At 40.7% G+C, this 21,525-nt stretch overlaps 1 protein-coding gene across 1 annotated transcript in view; it reads left to right on the top strand.

Moving 5' to 3' along the window:
• The first annotated feature begins 6,546 nt into the window (after positions 1-6,546).
• LOC308116374 (ethanolamine kinase 1) overlaps positions 6,547-21,525 on the top strand; it is a 32,462-nt gene continuing 17,483 nt past the window's right edge. The window contains exons 1-3 of the mRNA XM_080474539.1: positions 6,547-6,996; positions 12,499-12,761; positions 14,245-14,397. Coding sequence (XP_080330665.1) covers positions 6,856-6,996; positions 12,499-12,761; positions 14,245-14,397 — 557 coding nt within the window. The 5' untranslated portion in view covers positions 6,547-6,855. The remainder of the gene's footprint in view (positions 6,997-12,498; positions 12,762-14,244; positions 14,398-21,525) is intronic.

The following is a 21,525-nucleotide window of genomic DNA, read 5'->3' as shown; positions in this document are numbered from 1 at the left end:
AGGCGAAGCCATCCTTTGGCTCACGGTAATGGCCCCTCATTGTTGGCCACAGAGGATGTGGCGCTATTCATACCGGTGGATGATTGAAAAGAAAATTGAATCTCTTTTGATGTGATAAATGTGTCTATTACTGCATTTGCACACAAAATGTCGGTGGAAATTATAGTGGGGAGGCAGGGCTCAGAGGGGAAAATACATAGGGATGGCATATTGGCTAGCTTTGATTGGAGCTGAAATATAAATATACTGTACCGGTAGTGAAATGAGTCCAAGCTCCCTGATTTTTCCACAGGAACTTCACAAATGAAAGGCCTTGAGAGCCCCAATTGTAAGACTATATAAAAAGGTTAAATGTCTGCAGAGCACTCTCTCTTGCGCTCTCTTTCTCTCTCGCTCTCTCTCCAAAGGACTGTTTGATAAAGGACACCAACAACTGTTTGCCTTGTAATAAAAGAGAATAAAAGGAAACTCGTGTTTGTGTTGCATGTTGCATGTTGAGTGTTGTGCCGTGAAGGACGAATTCTTTGAAATTGTTAGGGCACTTGGTGAAGTGGTTCCATGTACGCGCGAATCAAAGTGTTCTCTCGGCTTAGAGACGAACAATAAGCTTCTTTTTTTTTTCCTCCATTTTGGAGACATTGTAAATGCAGGTAGAATAATGGCTTTCAATTTATCTTTTTAACTAGTCGACATTTGTTTTCGTCTGTCAAACTATGCGCAGCATTTCTGAACATATTTTCCTCAAACCCGCATAGCTCAATTATAACACTGTATAACTAGTAGGTTTGGGAGAGTTAAATGAGAGGGAAAAAAAAAATAATCGAGAACTAAATACTCCCTCAACGATCAAGCAGAGTCACACTTCACATAAAACAGGATCTTGGCTGTCGTAAGATATTCTATTCATCATGGCCATAAAACTAAAACATCTACTTGTGCACGCACACACACACACGCACGGTTCAAATCCTGGTGTGTAGGAACATCATATTCTTTTTTTTTTTTTTTTAGTAAGACACCCGAAACTATGACAGCCTAACTCACCCATGAGAGAGAAATAGAGACAACAGAGTCGTGCCAGGGTCAGGACGGACAAAACAGCACTGATGAAATACTACAACATGAGCAATGCTAAAGAGAGGGGATATATGGAGAGAATGTGGCACTGTGGATACGTTGAAACCCACAATCGAGGCGAACTAAGGACCACCGTGAAGCACAGTCTGCTGACATACGTAAATGCCAACTACCATCATAACTGGAGCTCAATAACAACAAACAACCGTCACTGAAACCAACAAGCTGATAGAGTACGGCAACAGTACTCCTCAAGGAGCCTGGATGCAAGACGGACACGGTACGGAAGAACCAGCATCCGCCATGGAAAAGATGGTTAGAGGACGAGATAAAGGCAGCATGGAGAGAAGTTTGACCGCTGGTAGAGATATATTAGGAGAACCTGGTAAATAAAAGGGGCTACCTACCAAATACAACACACTGTCCTTTCCTGAGGCCCTGCTGACCAGAGGCTATCAGCTCCAGCCACCCGGCGAAAGAGATGCACCAAAGAGATAGAAGCCAGGAGAATAAACAGGATGTTGTCCACTGAACCAGTTAAGGTTTGCTCTTGATGGCATGAAAATAATAAATGAAAAATACATTATTGAAACTCATTATTATATCTTATAGCAGTTTTTGAGCTTCGGTTACATTAAAGTTGAAATTACTTTGGGAGTTACCGCAACAGGGCCCATGCTTGTGAGGGATTTGCATGTTCTACCTGTGCATACGTGGGTATTCTCCAGCTACTCCAGCTTCTTTCTGCAGTTCAAAAACATGCATTTGAGGCTGATGGGTGACGATCAGTGGGACAAAGTGGGGAGAGTGTGAGTTTTCTGTCTGTCTGTTTGGACCACTGACCTGTCCAACTCCCCCCGTGACCCTAAGTTAGATAAAGCCTCGTAGGAGAGGGATGATTTGATTCATTACTCCAGCGGCTCCAGCCTCTTGAAGCTCCACTGATGTATCAGAGTGTCTCATCGAACTCAACACTCACAACATATTACACAAAGCGCTCCTGTAAGAGCACCGCAAATAAAAGCATATAAGAGTTCACGGTTAATCTGCAACCACATACAATAAAGCTTCATCAGTGAAGATCTTCAGATAAAAACTGACATTTTATTCAACAAATTAAGTAGCAACAAAATACACCGATGACTCAAGGTAGACCCTCATCCATATGCACAGCAGAGCATATTTGAAGTTTAATTTAAAAGATTTCAAAGTACTTTGCTCCTCTATTTGTATTTCTTTGGATGATGCATTTATTATTTGATTATCTGATTAAGCATTTATCCATCAGACGGGAGTCTCATTGTTAACAAATGAAGACTTTATTCTAATCTTTTCAAGAAGTTTAAAGAATGCATTAAGAGCAGGTTACAGTCACAGCACTTGAAAGATCAAGGTTTTCCAACCTCATGCTGATGAAACCACACAACACAATGCATCGAGAAAAGGTAATAACCAGAATATAATATAACCACGCCGATGAACTACTTAGTTAGGAACAATACGTTTTCTTTCCCTTCTCCTGATGTTTTAAATGTATTGCTTTGATCGGGATTCCCTGCAAAACATTTGTTTACAGATTTATTTGATGGCATTTAACACATTAATGCTTTCCTGACAAAGTATGCTCTCTTTTATTTTTTTCTCTCTCAAATCATTTCAAGCGTTGTTCCAGATGTGATTAAAAGTCATTGTGATGCTTGAGTGTCTAAAGTCACCCACATTGTTAAAAATCCCATCATGTGAACGATTCCCTCACCGGACTGTAGTGCAAGGCTAAAAACCCATAATCATACAGGATAACCATGGCAGGTTCTTCCCCCTGTGCGTCACCAGGACGACATATTTATCATAGCGTGGAGCTCAAAACACTTCTGCGCCAGTCCATTCTGACAGAGCTGCAGCAGCTTCTCTCTTTTATATATCGACTATAATCATAACAGTGTGCAGCGATGTCGTAAAGTTAGAGGCAGAGAACAAACCGGAGATCTTCGAAGCATATCTGGATGCAGACATTGAGACAGTGCTAAGCTAAAAACTATTCACAAATGGAATACATAAATACCTATCTTGAATTATATATAATTAATTTGCCTTTGACAGAGGATAACGTGCATTTTGTAGATCTGTCGGAGCAGATCACTTTATATGAGGTTACAGTGTGTAATGTGTAACCTTAAAACCTTTCTTTGACCAAAACACTACTAGTTCCTAATAGAGGGGCCTCAAAGTGATTGTTTTGGACACAAATATTTCAGCATAAAGATCATTAATAACATATACTGTATATATGCAGTATGGTTAAGTTTTATTATTTTTGAGCTTTATAAAAATTCACTTTCTGAACAGTAATGAAAAACTCTGATCATTGTGAGGGCTGCAGCAATGTCTTCCTCAATACCAGTGAACCAAATATAACCTAGCACATAAATGCATAAGAACAATGGGGTGCCGTTTGATATTTGGGGTCATTTTAATTGACACGTGGTTCAAATTTGCTCAAAGTGACAAACATCCCACCTAAAACCCTTGAAACCAATCGATTATTAATTCTAGCAAATTGGCTTCTGGGCCATCAGTTGTTTTAAGAGCTGAATGAGGATAATAAGTCACATTTACATATTTATATAAATTCAATAACTTTATTACAGCGAGAGAAAACAGTGTACAAAGGAAAATTCTCCTGTTATAGCTAAGACTTTACCAAAGAAGTACTAAACTTACGCAAACTTGTCAGTATTCTTAAGCCATTCTTCGCTTGAAAATATTTCCATTTAAATCTGTCATTATTTGAAATATGTGAGCATGAGAATCAGAAAATGTTCATAAAGATAAGTCAGATTTGGCCTTTTCATAAGATGTGTCGATTGTAACAGGAATAGAGACTCCAATCTAATCCTTCCAAATGAAAAGCTCCAACTGCGTCCAACCCACAACCCGCTGATCTTTAAGCAACTTTTAAATTGCTTCGATCGATCCCCTACATGGAAATGTCACAAAAAAAAAAAACGTAGTAGCGGTTTTCACCAACAGTAAAAGTGAGGATCTTTATTCTTTATCTTCATTTTGCTTCCACTACTTGAGGAAGAGATGGAGCTCGTGGTTCTATTGCTTTAATGGCTGGTGTTAAAAAGACCCACAGTGTCAAGGAGTCAAGAGAAACTCCAGCAACATTAACTCAGTTTGGTTACTCTTTCATGCCGTCGTCGACACAACTGGTACTTTGTTGATCCTTTCAGAAATGATTAATTTTCAAGGCTCAGATGTTAAGGTCTGCATTCTCCATACGAACAATTGTGAGGAACAGAAAGAAGAAGAAGTCAAACACACAGTAATTTAAACTGTCTGAAAAGTCTTATAGTAGGGGTGCACACACGGTGGATTGTGTGTGTGTGTGTGTGTGTGTGTGTGTGTGTGTGTGTGTGTGTGTGTGTGTGTGTGTGTGTGTGTGTGTGTGTGTGTGTGTGTGTGTGTGTGTGTGTGTGTGTGTGTGTGTGTGTGTGTGTGTGTGTGTGTGTGTGTGTGTCATATCTTTTTCAACCAGCTCTCTTGTTCAGCTGTGTTTGAGAGGTACCGGCAGTACCACAAACACTCGCTCCACTACTCTATTCTACCGCCTGACCCTTACATTTTTAATCAAGACACTCATCTCTCTTTCAATACACAACATCTTTGATGATGAGACGCTCTTTGATGGCAAGTGAATTTCATTTGCGTCTAAAAGCTTGCAAAGTATTCGGTTCAAGACGATCACCACATTCGTGACTTCTAGGCAATTACTGTAATGATGCAAAATGGTAAACATTGGCCCCACATCTGAATAATTTAACAGACTGAAAACACGCTGCTCCAATGTTTATGAAATTCGTTTTGTGTTTACAGAACGATCCTGTTGAAATGTTCCATGGCACTGAGCGAGCATGAGAGGTCATGTTTGAGAGAACTAATTGTGTGATATTGAAATGGCGACTGCAGATTACACGATCACTGGGATCAGACAATGGACTCCACCCTTTTGAAATCTTTACTGGTGCGCACGAGCCAAACGTAATGCATGTGAAAAATATCCAAGTCAAACATCCTCTTAATGGCCTGATTTTTGCCGTGTGCTCATTTGGAGTGTCGCCCAATAGCGTAAACAGTCGCCTAAATCGTGCATGTGGCCCGAGAGGACTTTAAAACAGTGCGGTCGGGCATCACGTTTCAGTGGTGGAAATGACTGTGAGCGGCGTTCTCTGTTTGGAATACTGCATTCGATTTGGACTTTTAAGTGTCACCAAAATAAAATTTGATTGAATTCTTTCAGGACCTGTGGTGATTTTAAGTTTGAACACCCTTCACACTCTTAAGACATCATAAGTTGGCACTTCTGGTGTCAAATAAACATTAGATGAATAAACAACATACTCCTTTAAGCTACAACTCACAAGTGCAATTACCACAACCACTTTCACACAACAAACAAGAGTTTGTTGTGAAATAAACAAAACTCTACGCTGTAGTCTGAAGCGTTGAAGTGGCTCTCAGTAGACTAGAGAGAAAATAGTACCACCATTATGAAAACCCCATATATGAGCATTACAGACGATTCACAAAGGGACATTTTACTACTGATATAGAGATCTTGTATTAATAATTGTTTCTTAAGCAAACTATTTCATCCTAAGAAGTTGCAGCAAATCTTTGGAGAAATAATATCGATTATTACAGATTTCATGTTTCTGTATATATTTTTTTCTAAGTTTGACTGTTTTTATAATACTAATACTAGTTTTAGGTGGATGGATGGATGGAAATATTTTCTAATCTATTTTCTCTTTAAAAGATATGAAACCGGCGAACCACCGGTGTCACCGCAGTTTTGAGAATCCATGCGCACCACACTTAACTGGTATTTGGCAGCTGCGGAGCTCCAAACATTTAAATAGTTCTTCCTCCCATAGAACCAAATTGGGAATGCGAGATCGGATTCGATTTTTAGAAATTTTGAAACTGCAAGTTTTTAGAAGAAAAATCCCTGCTATTCCTGATGTGTCCACTAGAGGGACCAACATGCGACAACCTAAAAACTGAACCGTAGACGTCTGTAATGCCGCCATAGCGTAGTATTAGCAGATTGTCATAATGCGAGTTCTAGTGTGAGGGTGACCCTGTGTGCATGCTGAAGAGTCATGAAATACTGCATCCAAGGACACGGAGAGAACATTTTGGTCTGTTTGCCTTCATAGTTCACTTATTTCTTAAGAATACTCATCTGGTTCACATTAGGTTTGGCTAAAAAATGGAACTAAAAGGGAACAATAGTAAGTTCATCTTATTAAAAATGCAGTATGTGGTTGACAACTGAAGCAGGATTTTCCAACTTCCATATCCTCAAACATAGTCAGTTTGTTTCCTCCAATCATTTTTCAGCCCACGAGCAGAGCCCGAGTGGTTAATGTGTAAACTATGAGAGGCGATGAAGATGGTCACAGGAACATTGGCCCCTGATAAGTAAGGTGGACTGCTGCTGGACAAACACACTAACAATCTGAGTGACATACTACCGGTGGCTTTTAAATTCCTCTGACGAAAAAAAAAGGATGTGACCGAAGTGCTTGGGTTTAGTAAACCACCGTTAGAAATTCAGCGTGTGAATCTTTGTGCTGCGTAGATGTTTTGTATTGGAGTTTTACTCATCTTTTGATAATTTCTAAATGTGGGCATAGGCTTGCTGCTACCTTCAAGTACTTGTACCTGGAATTCAACCTTGTGGAAAGTGAAAAACTGACCTCACTGACAATGGACAGGGGATTTTCTGTTGCTGGGAATCAGCTTGTCCATGTGGACATCCATGTTAATGAACAGGAGCCTCAGCGAGGGATCCTGGAGCTCCTGAGCAGACTCCGTCCTCACTGGAAGACACAGGACATTCAGATGAAGGCAAGTGAACGTTTCTGTCTCTAAACCTAAGCGTTATGTGCTATTTCTTTGGCGGTAAATTTTCCAGCACTTCTGCCCAGCCATAAGAACAGCCACAAGCTTTACAGTGGGGAGTTTGCATGTTCTCCTCGTCTCTGTGGCTTTCATCCCACTATCCCAAAACATGTTTGCTTGGACAAGTGGTGACATTGGTGTGAATGATTATTTGCCATGTGACAGATCAGTGACCTGCACAGTATGTGCTTTGCTTGCTGCAAAATGTCAGGTTAACGATTATTTAGTGGACTTAAGTTTCACGAGGATGTGATAATTCAACTTTAATTCAACATAAGGTTTTGTTATTACAATCTTATGGAGATTCTTTCAGCATAAACCTGAGACATGTTCAGGCTCTAGGATTTGGGTTGTTTTCATTCACTCATGGTGTCCTCAACCCCAAAGTGGGGATTGGAAATCCTGAGCAAGACCTAAATCTCATAAATACATAATAGCGTCTACAATGTGGCGGACTTCTGGAAAATGTAAGTGTTAACACTTAATACAGTGACGTTCCCTCAGTAATGCTTCCCATCGGGTTTGAGTCTGTGTCATGTTAATGTACATTTTCAGTATATTAAAAGTCCATTTGATCTCCAAGTCCAACTTTCACTATGCAATCAGATAAAAATAATCAGACTGACAGATCAATCTGTCTGTGACATAATGTCACGTCATCGTATCATGGACCTCACTTTGGCATTGTATTCCAATTGTGTCTGGACATCTGTAGGTGGGATTGGCTACTGTGAAAAAACCAAAACAAATGAAAGTTGATTTGAGTTGATGATACTAATCACAGAGTGGTAGACAATGAAGCTCTTATAAGATCAACTTTCTAAAGAATGAGATGCATAAACACTGATGTCCTGTTTACCCCACAATCTTTTCAAATGAAAACAAAGAAACTGTCAGTTTACACAACAATGGTGCTCGGAGCCACTGAAAATGCAACTTTTTGAAAATGCTCCATCTCTGTGGAAACGGGGGGAAATGCAACTTTATTGAAACACTGCTGCTGCACATATGTACGCTGCAGTAAACAGTTCTTATGCACATGCACCAGCAGACGACAATAACAATGCCGGCCTCCAGAGTCCATATTCTCTTGGGACTTGGTAGGTTTATAGTTGAATGTCGACGTAATAGCCTTTGTCAACTGTCCATACCAATATCTGCATACTCCCCATTCTTAATGTTTATAGTTTGTTGCCGTCTGCACGCAGGTGTCTATGGTTTCAGTACAAAATAAACAAAACCATGCTCTAGTGGCCCTACAGGAAAACAACATTGTTTTCAATACTTTGCTTCGTAAACAGGAAACATTTCTGAATCATAATTCCTGAACCGTAATTGCAAAAACAATATGATAAGTACAGAGAAAAGTTGACTTTGCATTGATGGGGGCAGGAAGGTTTTAGAAGAACAAGATAAAAGTGTAGAGATGACAGCAGGCATAGGAGACCCCCTGAAATGCAGAAGGTAACTAATATTGCACTGTATGTCTGCAGATAGTGGTCAGCCTTTCTGTGGGGTTTTCTCTTTGTATTCTGGTCTCAAATCATGTGCTTGGTGTTAATTAATACATTTAAATTGGCAGTAGGTGTGGACACAACTGTGAGAGTCATGGTTGTGGAGACTTTCCAGGAAAAGCAAAGGCAAGGCAAATCTATTCGCGCAGCAGCATTCAGACCTACTTACAAGGAAATGATGTCCTCTCATTTCTCAGTGTACTACAGTTGACCCCTCACACACCCAAAAATAGATTTAAATGGTTTTAAATGAACAGTACATGTGAATATGAATGTGAGTGATTGTCAGTAGCTCGGAGTTTGAACCAAGCCCATTAAATACACTGAGCAATGGACTGTTTGTCCCCCAACCTGTCTCACTGACTGCTGTTTTTAAAGTATATATAACTGTCTTTAAACAGGGGGGTTAATAAAAGTAAACACTGCAAAAAAAACCAACAACCTCGAATAGCTTCTTTAAACTTTCTGTCCATACACACTGTAGCTACTGTCTTGTATCAAATCCCAGAATAAAATATACTTTAGAATGCCAAAACGGTGACCAGGCAATACAATGTCTCCTTAGTCCTGTCATGAAAGTGTGGGCAGGATTGGGTTTTTGAAGGCTTTTTATTTAGACCCTAAAAATGAATGGAAAGTATCAAAATACAAATCATTGACAAAAAATATCAAAACAAAGGAACTCAAAAAAAGTTTCTTACTCTGGACCTTTAGAACTTTAAAAATGTATACAATATGCAAAACACATTCGGCATTGATTGGATGGACGTGGATGTTCCACGACCTTGTTTGACATGTTCACTGTTTTCCAGGAACTACTGTACGTTTCACAGTTTTTCAGTGCTTTAATAGTAACTGCTGTCAGTAAACTACGGCACATCAACAGTTTATCCAATGAAAAGTCATTTTCTTTCTTGAGAACCAATGTCTTAGAGGGGGAATTTGAAGATGTTAAAAAGCATTTGCATGTGTTCACAATAAAAGGCCCTCGGATATTTACAGGTGAAGCAACCATGTGGAATCTCCCTCCTGTAGTTCCGTCTTGTGCCCATAAAAAAAAGACACCCTATAGGAGAAGAGCCCAAGGTAACCTGATGACAGAACTAGACTTTGAGGACAACTCTGTTAGCTGAGTCCTCTGAGTATCTATTCAGCAGAACAATCAGGTCCCATGTGCAAACACGAGCTCCAATCTTTCGGAGAAATGGGGTTTATGTTTGTTGGGTGACCGCACATTGGGGTGGATGACCTTTCAATCTACACCAGGTCCGGTAAAGTACACAGGAGGAGTAGATGTTTCTCTTCAGCACTCAGATCCCAGCAGGTCCTTTAATGAAGCTTTGTGTTAATCAAGTGGACATTCTATCTATCTATCTATCTATCTATCTATCTATCTATCTATCTATCTATCTATCTATCATTATAATTATAGTCAGTCTATTTTGTGTACGTGTGTGTAGAATTCATTATAGTGGTGCATTCTACTGTGTTTCTAGATAAATGAATGGAACAGGGTCAGCCAAATGCTTTAAGTGAAACAAAAGGTTCAACTTCAAATGTAATTTCAAACTATGTTCAAATGTAATAAATAGAAAATCACAAGACTCTATGTCGGCGTGTACTACTGCAGAAAAGCTCCTGCAAAGACACCGTCAGCGGACGAGAAATAAACACATAACAGAAGATAACTGAAACTCGACATCACATTGAAAAGAATCAACACAAATATATAACATATACATTTAATTTCAGTGTCCAGAAATAGATTCCAGAAACGCTCCCAGTATTAATGTTTTGTTTTCAAATTTAAGCAATGTAATTTGACATGCTGAAGCAAATGCGGCACAACAGATTATATCCAGACATCCGACACAAAGGAAACTACATAATGGTCACTGCTCGCTCCTCTGTATGAATACTTTATCAGATGTCAAGGTGGCCATGTTTGTTCACTTTCCATCTAGATGAAAACTGGGTTGTGTGCAAGTCCCTTTTGGGGTTCAGATGATGCCTCGGGGAGCGTGGCAGAGAACCCATCAAAGGACAATAAATGTCTGAGGAGGCATCCGCAAGCAAACACTGGTCACTGTGGCGTTGTTGTGTACCGAGGCTCCTACAGCAAGCTGTCTGCAGCTGTTCATCCATTACAAAGTGTTGCACTCGCCGTGCAGAACAAAGCGGTGAATCTCAGGACGCTCCCTGGTTGATTTCACAACACATCCGCACACGATTCAAACCCCCCCCCCCCTCCCCCCCTTTTCTGATGTTTTCTGAATGTTTACGTAATCCAGTTTGAGACGAACCAGAGCTTCACCACCTTTGTGAAGAGGATCAATGTTTGGGTTTTTCAAAGAGGCTGCGGTTTGGTGAGGTGCAGGCGAAAATCACTTGGTTCGCTTGAAAAAGGGCATGGAGGATGAATCCCTGCTTTCATACGGCAGTGTTTCCCACTTTCTGACAGTCTGGAACTGGGGGATATTAACATTGTGAGGACGAGATATGAACCACTACATTAATTTATTTCTCCTTTAATGTACCAGGTAGGTCAATTGAGGACTAGTTCTCTTTTACAAAGGCGACCTGGCCAGGAGGCAACAAGGAGCCACAAAGAAACGGACTATTTTTAAAGAAAGAAAGTAGTATTTACAGTGTTCCCAGTGATATATATTACGAAATAAAAGGAAAAAAGCTAAAAGCAAGTGCAGCGACGCTTCATTATTGGTTGTATGATATTTGTGAAAGAGGAGAGAGGAATAAATGCAGAAAGGCGTGTTGCAGACGATTTCAGTCGTTTGCTTTAGAAAACTGACATGAGGAGCAACCAGAAGAGGTATGGGCTATAAGTATGGCCAGACTGATGAATCTACTAGAACGTAGACTGACAACTGCGTTGTGACAATTGAGAAAGGACTGCAATTATAGAGGAGATTTCCCCCAACAAGAGTTTTGTAAATGAAAATATGCCTGTGAGTTCGTCTGCATGCAGGAATAAATGGTCAGTTTAGCAGCATCATCACCACCACCCACCTGAAATTAAGTTAATCAATATAAGGGATGACAAACAAAGAAATTACATAATCTTAATTATTTGTTTGTTTTGGGATTTCCGAACCCACTTCTAAGTCCCGGCATGTGCCAGCAAGGATTGTGAGAAAACCAGACACATGGTTCTAGTGGAGCTGTGGCCCAGTCGGTCCAGCATTTCGTCTTTCAACTGCATAGTTGCAGGTTCGATTATCAGTCTCCCCATGTCCGTATGTTGAAGTTTCCCCTGAGCAAAGACACTGAACCTTAAATATCCCCGATTGGATGGTTGAGAACCTTGCATCGCACTCACACACAGTTTCCAAGCTTAAAAAGAGTGAAAAACTAAATACATTTTTGTGATTTGACGTGTGCATATTGTGGCGTCATAGCTGAGATTCCTGCATTAAATCTGTTGACGCAAACTGAAGAGGATTTTTCTCAAATTTATTTTAAAATACACAAAGACTTGCAAATAATGTCTCCGCCTCTTTTCTGCTAACACTTTTAAGGAAGGTCGGTGACAAATTCGGAGTAAATGAGCCATTGTGCGTGTACATTAGAGGCCCGTAAAAGGATATGGTTCCAAAAGCTGTTGTTTTGAAGCCAAACATACAGCAGCTGCTGGCTGCCCTCTATTTATCCTGCAATTCTCCATGGATACTGTGATTTGTCCAAGATTTCCAGATATTACCAGTAACGTAGACTAAAATTGTAGGAGAGTCGCACATAAAAATATCCCTAACTTTTACAGACCCAGGTGTGAATGCTGTGATTTTATGGCTTCCATGAAACACCCGTCTGAAATCTCAGAGAAAAAGTACCTCCTATTTATATTCTGGCTTCTTTACATTTACAAAGTATGGGTGTATTTGACTGTTTTTTTTCCTATTTTCTCCACTCCATTCAGACGTTCACAGAGGGCATGACCAACCAGCTGATCGGCTGCTACGTGGGCTCTCTGCAGGGCTCCGGCTGCGTTCTGGTGCGTCTTTATGGCAGGATGACGGAGCTCTATGTGAACCGAGACCGGGAGGTGGAGATGTTTCAGGTCCTGCACAGCCATGGCTGCGGCCCCGAGATCTACTGCAGCTTCCAGAACGGCATCTGCTACGAGTTTGTTCAGGGGACGGTGCTGGACGATGAGCTGCTCCGGCAGCCCTCCATCTACAGGTCTCTGCCACCACCGCAGCTGTCACACATTTTCATTTGCTCTTCGTGTTGTGAGATTCCGACTGGACGCTCTTGTTTTAGTTGAAATCTTGGTGGTCAAACCAACAGTAACTCTGCAGATGAGAACTGTGATGTGACAAAGCATCAGTCTAAACCTTCTTCGAGCTTATTTTAGGTAATAAACAAAAAAAGCAGAAGGAAGCTCTCTAAAGCGTTGTATTCATGGAATATTATTACCTTTAACAAAACATGCTGTGGGAGCAAATTATTACTGATAGGAAAAAAGAAACTGCATTTCTGCCACAAATCCCTTCTTTTATCAGTCTAATGTGTATTTGTTTTTTGTATATGTATATCTATTTGTTTATGTATCATGTATTTAAATTTGTGTTCATATCCATTATTAGAATTGGATAAGAAAATATCCTTTAGAGGGCCCTAATGGTTGAAATTGTATAATGGACAGTACTTTTTGTCTCACAGCAAGAAAACCCCAGTTTGATTTCAGGCCATTATTCATTTTGCTCCTCCAGCTTTCGCTCAAATTCTAAAAACAGGTGTCACTATAGACTCTGAAGATGTGTGTACATTGAGCAACTTCCGTCTCTCCCAGACGAAAGACAACGAATTGTGACAATACCTCCTATGGTGGCTCAAACCGGGGGTCTTATGTCATTTCCAGAGACGTTAACCACTGTTCCACTGTGTAGCCCGATACTAATTTAGAATTTGTAAAAAAAAAAAACTAGAAAGCCTATCATTAAACCAAAACTTCATCTCAGTTAGCAGGAGACCGTCCTCTCGCACACTGAGAACCACCGGATCAGTGTTATGGTGAGATGACTTTCTGTTATGACTGCGTGACTCAGAAGGAAATAAGTAAGAGTCATTTCAGTGAGAGCATGCAAGCGTGTGTGTGTGTGGTACAGATCTTTAAACATTAGTGTTGAGTCTGCAGTGAGTCACTAGTTTTGAAAGTCACGTGTACACATTTCATTTAATTAGTGCTGATGTAGGAGGTTTTTAAAAAAAAAAAAAAATATTATTATTACAGTTGAGTCATGTTTCATGTTGAGCAATGTTGTTTATTCATGCCGGCAGTTTCATTCATTATTCTCATGATAGCAGGCCAGCGTCATCATTCACACACGCAGGACTGCAGGACGCAACACAGCCAGCCGAGGCTGAAGAGTCAGGGCCACGATAGCCATCAATCACCTCGCTCTGCCTGCAACCCTCCGTGGGGAATACCCAGAAGAAAGAAAAAAAAAAAACTCCTTGTCACCGCTAAGATGCTCAAGAACGAGCACTCAAGTGGTCAAAAGGTCACAAATGCAACCAGGCCCATTTTTTTTTTTTTTTAACAGAAGAGCAAGATAAGAGCGCTAAATGGAAAGGGAGTTGTGTTTCTGCTCTGATAATGGTTGTTTGTGCAATAACAGCGTCAGCCAGGCGCATCTGAGAAAATGTTTTCTCTCTGCAGATTGATCGCAGCAGAGATGGGGAGAATCCACTCGATCCAGCCAAACTGTGGTCGGCCTGTTGAACCTCTGCTGTGGACCAAAATGTCCCGCTTTCTCACACTGGTGCAGAGCAGCTTCGAGAGCAGTGCGGCCGAGCAGCGGCGCACGAAAAGGTACGAGTCTGTGAAAGCGATCAAGTTTTGCATACTCACTGCGCACTCACAGCTCGCCGCCCAACGCGTGGAGCCAGCGTTCTCCGCTAAGCCAGACTTCATCTCTCGAGCTCGTTGTGCCAAAGATGACGTGGCGTGAATTGATGGTTTGTTAGAGATCTGTTGAACTCAGTCTGGTTCAGCTGAGGACACAAACCTCCATCTTAGCGAATGTTGAAGGGTTGGGTTTTATATGGAAAACAGTGCATTGCCGCAACTGTATGGCCTATTTAACGGAAATGTTTTGATCAACAGAAACCGTTTAGGATGCGGTGGGGACGAAATGATCAGGACAAATGTGCTTAGTATACGGAAGAAGTTCAAATGAATAGATGGACTGCATTGTCTCATGGAGAAAAAAAGGAGAGTCATTGCGTACGCATGTTATCTTTGAAAATCCATCAGTTTAGTTCACTGAGGTTGATTCACTACAGTTAACATAAAGACAACCGAACACTGGAAGAAAAGTACTTTGAAACATCTATTCAGATACCACACAACCAACAATGGGCAAACACATTTCTCTGGTGTATAAAATAGAATAATACAGTGAGAAAATACTGGGTGAAATAGTAGAAGAGAATAATACAGTGTTATGTATGAGATTACTGTCTGTAAAAGGATCGTATTGTATGCCAAGCTAAAGTAGAAAAGCTCACAGTACATAGAATCAAAAATGAGTACCTTTAAAACTCTACAGCCTGATAAGATGTGAGTGATGCAAAGTGGGTGTGTGCTGTGGGAGTCACATTGTTCAGGGGAGATATCGCACGGGGGAATTACATATTTCCTTGTTAATGTTTTCTTGAAGCAACATGAAGCTTGTCTTACAACGGCGATAACTGAAATGAGGGTGAGCAGTGTGGCTTTCCTTATCAGAGTAAATGTAGAGAGGGGGGGGGGGGGGGGGGGGGGGGTGATCCTTTTATTGAAATATGTAGTTAGGCAGAGTTTTGTTTTATGCCTGGCAGTAAAACAGTGGGTATGCAAGGAATTATTTTATTTTTTTTTAAATATCCATGAGTAATTCACAGAAAGCCAAATTCGGGACTTCATTTGCAAAAAGTTTCCCAAGTTACGGTTTCTTAAAAACCTCCCGTGCACAGTCAAGGATGCGGCAACAAAGTTTCAGATAATACCTGCACGTGGAAGCTGTGATCATTGACCTTGATTAATTGATAAAAGTGTCACAAATTAATCCAGAAAATTTTTGTAACCATAGTATGTGTTGTCCCACTTCAAAGTAGTTGAATGCAGTTTGTTTGTATTGTAATGAATTCAGCGGCGCAACATGCAAAGAAAATGAAGCAAAAACCCAGCAATCCCACGTGAGCCAGCATAATAAACAGTGAGAGGCTCCATTTAATCCCAAAAGTCCACTTCAGGTGTTTAGAAAAGAAATTCTCTGTAAATAACAGCACCTAACAGTCGTCACTGTACCATATCACTGTACCATATTAAAACACTTGCATGCCCAGTGGTCTCGTTACATCGCTATTAATGAGGTTAAGACAAACATCTCTAAAAAAAAAAGCTGTTACTTTGAAAATAACAGGTTATATGTTAATAAAATGGTACATTTTCAATCTAATCTCTGTCCAGAAGGTAATCTAGGAGCTGTAAGATGACAATATTTAAATCATGGGAAGACCCTAATATGAAAGGTTTGTCTTGCATATGTGCAAATCATTAAGTTGGTATAAGTCATGCATGAATCAAGTGCTTAATTCTACTCATTTTACTATTTTTTTTTGTTTGTTTCAAAATGACTGAGCAAGAAAAGCTACAAATACTAATTACCTTCATAACTTCTTGCTTTTTACACATTAAATCCTGCAGCCTGGTCCGAGGTCTTTTCTTCAAACAGGAGTCGGCAGCTTTTCTAACATAGAATGAACGTTTTGCCAGTGAGTGTGCCATAATCCCCAGCAGAGTAAAAAAAAGTAAAAAATCGAATTACGGTATGACACAAAATACAAAAACATTTCCAACACACGGGCAGTTTTTGTCCGTTCACATCCAAGCATATTTTACATGGATATTCACATTAAGGACCTTCCAAAGTAAGCATGGATCCCATTTCCAAACAGTTTTTAGTCACTTATTTAAAACATATTTCACTGGGAGAGAGAGAGAGAGAAAAAAAGAAGGTATTACTGTGCATCAAATATCCAAACAGCCACACGTTAAGACTATGAGCAAGTGTAGGAGAAAAATCTATGCATGAATTTCATTAAGAAGCACTGTTTTTAGTAACTTCTTATTGCACTGAGATGAAACAAACAGAGAAACGCTATAATATCTCAAAACAAAACCTGGGAAAACCAATATATTCTGATTACAAGCATATGTAGGCTCAGAATAGAAGATCATTTACTATCATTCACGTGAAGGATTTAAAGTATATCAATGCATTTTGTTTCATTATGAAAAAAAAGAAAAGAATTGCTAATGTCTGACTGATGGTGAAAAGCTGATTTCATCTACAATGTTTGAGGTGCCCGAGGCTGGCAAAGCATTTATAAATGTCCAGTGTAGCTTTTAAAGGGACAGTGCGTAGACGCGTCCCTCCATGGGTTAATTAAGCTTAAACTGGGTGAACTAAGCAGGATGGAGCAAAGTGACGAATCAGCTCTCATGTTGGTTACAGGATGATTCCCGATGAAAGAGTTCATTAGAAAAAGAAATAAAAAAGAGAGCATGTCTCTTCTCTGCTACATGGAACGATCCCTGTTCAGGGACCTGATGAGCGTTATACGGAGGGCTCCCTCACTGGTAGATTTCTGCAGTCATGCTCCTGACAGAAACCAGCCGCATTTTATCTCCGATCCAGCAGCACTTCCACCGATGCCTTATCATTCTCTCACATTTCTCAAACCTGCCAAATTGCAGCTCCACGTCGCCTTTTTACGAAAGCGAGCAATGGGATTTCTCTCTCCGCGGGGACGGACACCGTCTCCCAAAGCTGCCATTGGTCATGGGCAAGGAGGCGGGGGAGTGGTCCGCGTGGCAATGACCTTGCCTTATCTTTGACAGGGGTCACGGGGTGAGAGGTGAGAGGGGGCAGACACTACAAAGAAACAGACGCTTGGCCACGAGCTTCCTGCAGAGTTCTCCCTTATCGGTCAAATGTTCAACATTGTTTGTATTTGCACCGAGAAAGGGGTCAGAAGTCCACACAAACTGAAGTCAGTGTCTTGTTTTATTTTATTGCTGGCAAGTAGGTGAGACTTCTAGGAAGTATTAGAGCTGGTGTATTGGATTTTAATAATAATAATAACAATAAGAAGAATAAGAAGAATCCAGATCAGAGTATAAAGAGTAAAATAAAGTGGATTGAATCTAAATTTGCAGGTTGCTTTTAATCATACTGAGATCAGCCAAAGCAAAGAAAAGACAGAATATGAGAAGCTCTATGACCCACAATCAATGTTTTACCGTGAACTAAATGCATAAACTGATAATTCACAAATGTGTAAATGAGTAAAAACAGCAGCAGTTTTTTTTTTCTTTCCTCCACACATTAAATAAAATCTGCTTCACAAGAGACACAGGTTGTAGTAAAAAAAAAAAAAACTTCAGTTACTGAAAATAAAAATTCTTGATTCAAACTGTTTAAATATTGAAAGCTATATTAATTGTTGCCAGTCTAATGACAGTAAGAAGAAGCAGCAAAACCTCAGCAATAAACCAACAACATGCCTACAGCAGCGGATAACTCACAAAGGAAAACTGATGATTATTTGTAGGTTTTAAAGCATTACTAACATACGGTAATGTTAATGTTGCCTGCAGGCTCTCATGTTGCGGTAGTTCAGTACTCCCTCCAGTAAGGAGAGTTTAGAGACGGGAGAGGCAGTGCTCACAAAGTTTAGAAGTAGTTTTAATCTAAAAAAAAAGAGAAATCCTGAACACAATAATAGAAAGCTAGTGATTAAACTATGAGAAAAGAAAGCAGTTCTCAAATTTCCACTTTGGTGGGCAGTAGTTTATAGGTGATTGTTATGTGATAAGGAGATAAAAAAAAAAAAAAGAAAATAAAATTATAAGCTGGGCAAAATTGATCCTACTTGCTGTCAAATCATCTTCTTTAAGAGTGACCTTACTGCATTCGTTGGAATTGTGAAAACCTACAAGGCAGCAGAATGCCTTCCGACAACCTCAATTGACCTCCGACAGCGTGAAAGTCAATCAGTCCTTCGTCAGTGACGAGCTAACGTGTTAGAAATTCATCCTACGCTGATTGAAACATCAATGGAGGCTTTCCCACTGAAACGTAAGGTCACGGAGAACCAACCTCACGGAAGACGCACTCTCCCAGATGAGGTCAGATTTAGTTTTCTTTCGCAAACCGAGGACTTACAATGAGTTAACCTTCGCGATAATCTTCAACTCCTTTTAGGCTTCACTCGCACAACAAACTCTGAAAAAATATCACATCTATTGCAGCGCAACACACGGAAACTCTTTGAGAAAAGCCACAAAGCGCCGAGAGACTGGCTTCCAAGTACCTTACTTGCCAAGGCAGACTGCACCACTTTCAGAGGCCCAATAGATGGTGCTATATTGTGAGACATTTGTGTGACTTAGCTGGGCCCTGCTCACACACTCTCGTGCATGAACAGGGCAATTCAGAAGTGATCTGGAAATTGACAATAATTAGAATATAAATGGCAAGTGTGGGAAATCTATAATAAAATGGTGGAATGAAGGCTACAGCTGAACTGGAGGACTGAAATTAGTGGCTCATTTAGGCCTGAAACTCGGTTGGTGTGTACGTCTGCGTGCCTATTTACTGGTCTCTTGAGTGTGCAACTGCATGACATAGAGGCAAAAACAGAGAGAAGACCCAAAATGAAAGAAAAGCAACCCCCAAAAAAAAGAGAAGAGATTTAAACAAGCATCAGAGAAACTTTTGTACTTGAGAATGTATGAGTGCTGATATGAATGTGATCTTCAGAGGAAATGGCAAAAAGAAAGGCAGGGAGGAGAGAGAGAGAGAGAGAGAGAGAGAGAGAGAGAGAGAGAGAGAGAGAGAGAGAGAGAGAGAGAGAGAGAGAGAGAGAGAGAGAGCAGGAAGAGGCTGCACCTGCAGAGGAGGTCTTCAGCTCCCAAACCACCCGCTGTGCAGAGAGAGAGAGAGCGAGAGAGAGAGAGAGAGAGGTGGATGAGAGTGAAAGAGGATGCAGCAGCTGCAAGCTTCGGATACAGAGAGAGAGAGCGAGGGAGAGAAAGAGAGGGAGCACAGTAGAACTCAGAGATGGGAGAGGAAAGAAAGAAAAGCAATGGAAAGCAAGAGTGCAACCTCCTCTTCTTCCCAAAGGCCCCCCTGCTACGTCTCCCGTTTGCACTCCAACAAATCGCATAAAACTGCAGAGGGGGGGGAAGGAAAAAAAAAAAAAACTCAGCAGCGGCTCGTATGGTGTTTGAAATCATATGTAAATAAGGCACATTGATAATGAAGCGCCAGAGGAGGAAATTCCACTAATTACCTTACAGAGACTTGACAGGGAGCAGGAGGCGAACGCACTTGACGCAATGTTTTTTTTCTGAAAGGGACAGAAAAGAGAGAGGAAAAGATCTGATGGCAAGACGACAGGTTTCCATTTAAAGTCAATGGAAGTCTTTCATTTAGCTTTTGACTCCCAGTAATGGCGGGCTCCTATGATAAAGTCAGTTTGTTAGGTTAAAGGAATGGATGGGATGAAAAGGAATCAGGGTGATTCACCATTCAAGCGCGCGCTTTAATTCACATTAGAGAGGAGATAGATAAATTATGCATGTCAGAGGGGGTTGCTTTTTAAGTAACAAAGCTCTCACAGGCAAGTAGATGAATCGAGCACCCTATTCTGGGCCTATAACTTTTAGAAAATGCATTTTGGAAAATAGAATTTACAGCACTTGTACAATTTCATGTCTGAATACAAGTAATATAGCACTTCCTTCAGTTACTTCATCAAAGTGATTGAAAGTTTAACAGGAAGTAGCTATTTTTAAAAGGCTGTATATCTCTCCATACTTTCTTGCAGGTATAGTTTGTATCTCAATCTGCTTTTATTTCATCAATCAGTCCTCTGTCTATCTGTCCTCGGAGAGCAGGAAGGAGGGCTGAGTGAAAGGACTGGAGGAAGATAATATACAAAAGTGATGCGGATGTGTAGGGTCGAGTTGTATAAGTCAGCGTCACTATAAACAAAGCTCCTCTCCTTTTTTTTTTGCTTTTATTGTGCGTTTCCTCGCGGGGCCGCACTAAATTACGTCCCCCCAGTGTGTATAATACTGCAGCATCTGTTTGTCCCCCGTTCGAATAAATAGGTGCCGTTTAAATTACACAGTTTAAAGTATCCTCTTGTCGTGGCGACTGAAAAGGAAACAGGGAAATTAATTAGGAGGGGGATGCTTGCACAGCATTTCTTCCAGGTGCATTTTTGCACTGACGTCCAAGGACATTAGTGCCGTCTCTGATAGATTGAGTAATCAACAGAGTGCAAACAAGGCATGTAACCTCTGGAGGAGACATGCGTCACTTTACAGACATGCTGTTCCCAGACAGTCCCCCCCCCCCCCCCCCCCCCAACCCAAAACCACTGTGTACAAAATCATTTAATGCATTTAACACTTTTGTTATAATGAATGATGTTTATGTGAAACATGCACAGAATTCCCTGTTAACAATGCGTCATATACACTTTTCTAATTTCTAAATAGAAGTCACCCGGATTGAAAGTTTTCTAAAATGATGGTGATCATCTCCAGAGAGGACTGTGAGCAGGACCCCCGTTCTGCATGCTTCAGGGCCACTTTTACACGCACCCGGGTATTTGAAAAAAGGTGATATTGCTCTGCGTTTGGGTCGTACATTTACACATAAACGCAGCTACGACTCACCACAAAAACCATGATTCCTGAAAACTCCGGCCACAGTGAAGCTCTGGATAAACTCTGTGTCTATAGTTGCATCTAAAGGGGGGGTACGTGGATATTTATGTCACAGCTCCAGTGTTTTTTCTTTCCCAGGATTTTGATTGGCTATCATGGCTTCATGCTTCTCGTTACACTGCCCCCTACAGGTTTGGAGTGCCCATAGAA

This window comes from Lipophrys pholis, assembly GCF_963383615.2.
Source record: "Lipophrys pholis genome assembly, chromosome: 11".
NCBI lineage: Eukaryota > Metazoa > Chordata > Actinopteri > Blenniiformes > Blenniidae > Lipophrys > Lipophrys pholis.
This window is presented reverse-complemented; position numbering and strand designations above follow the sequence as displayed.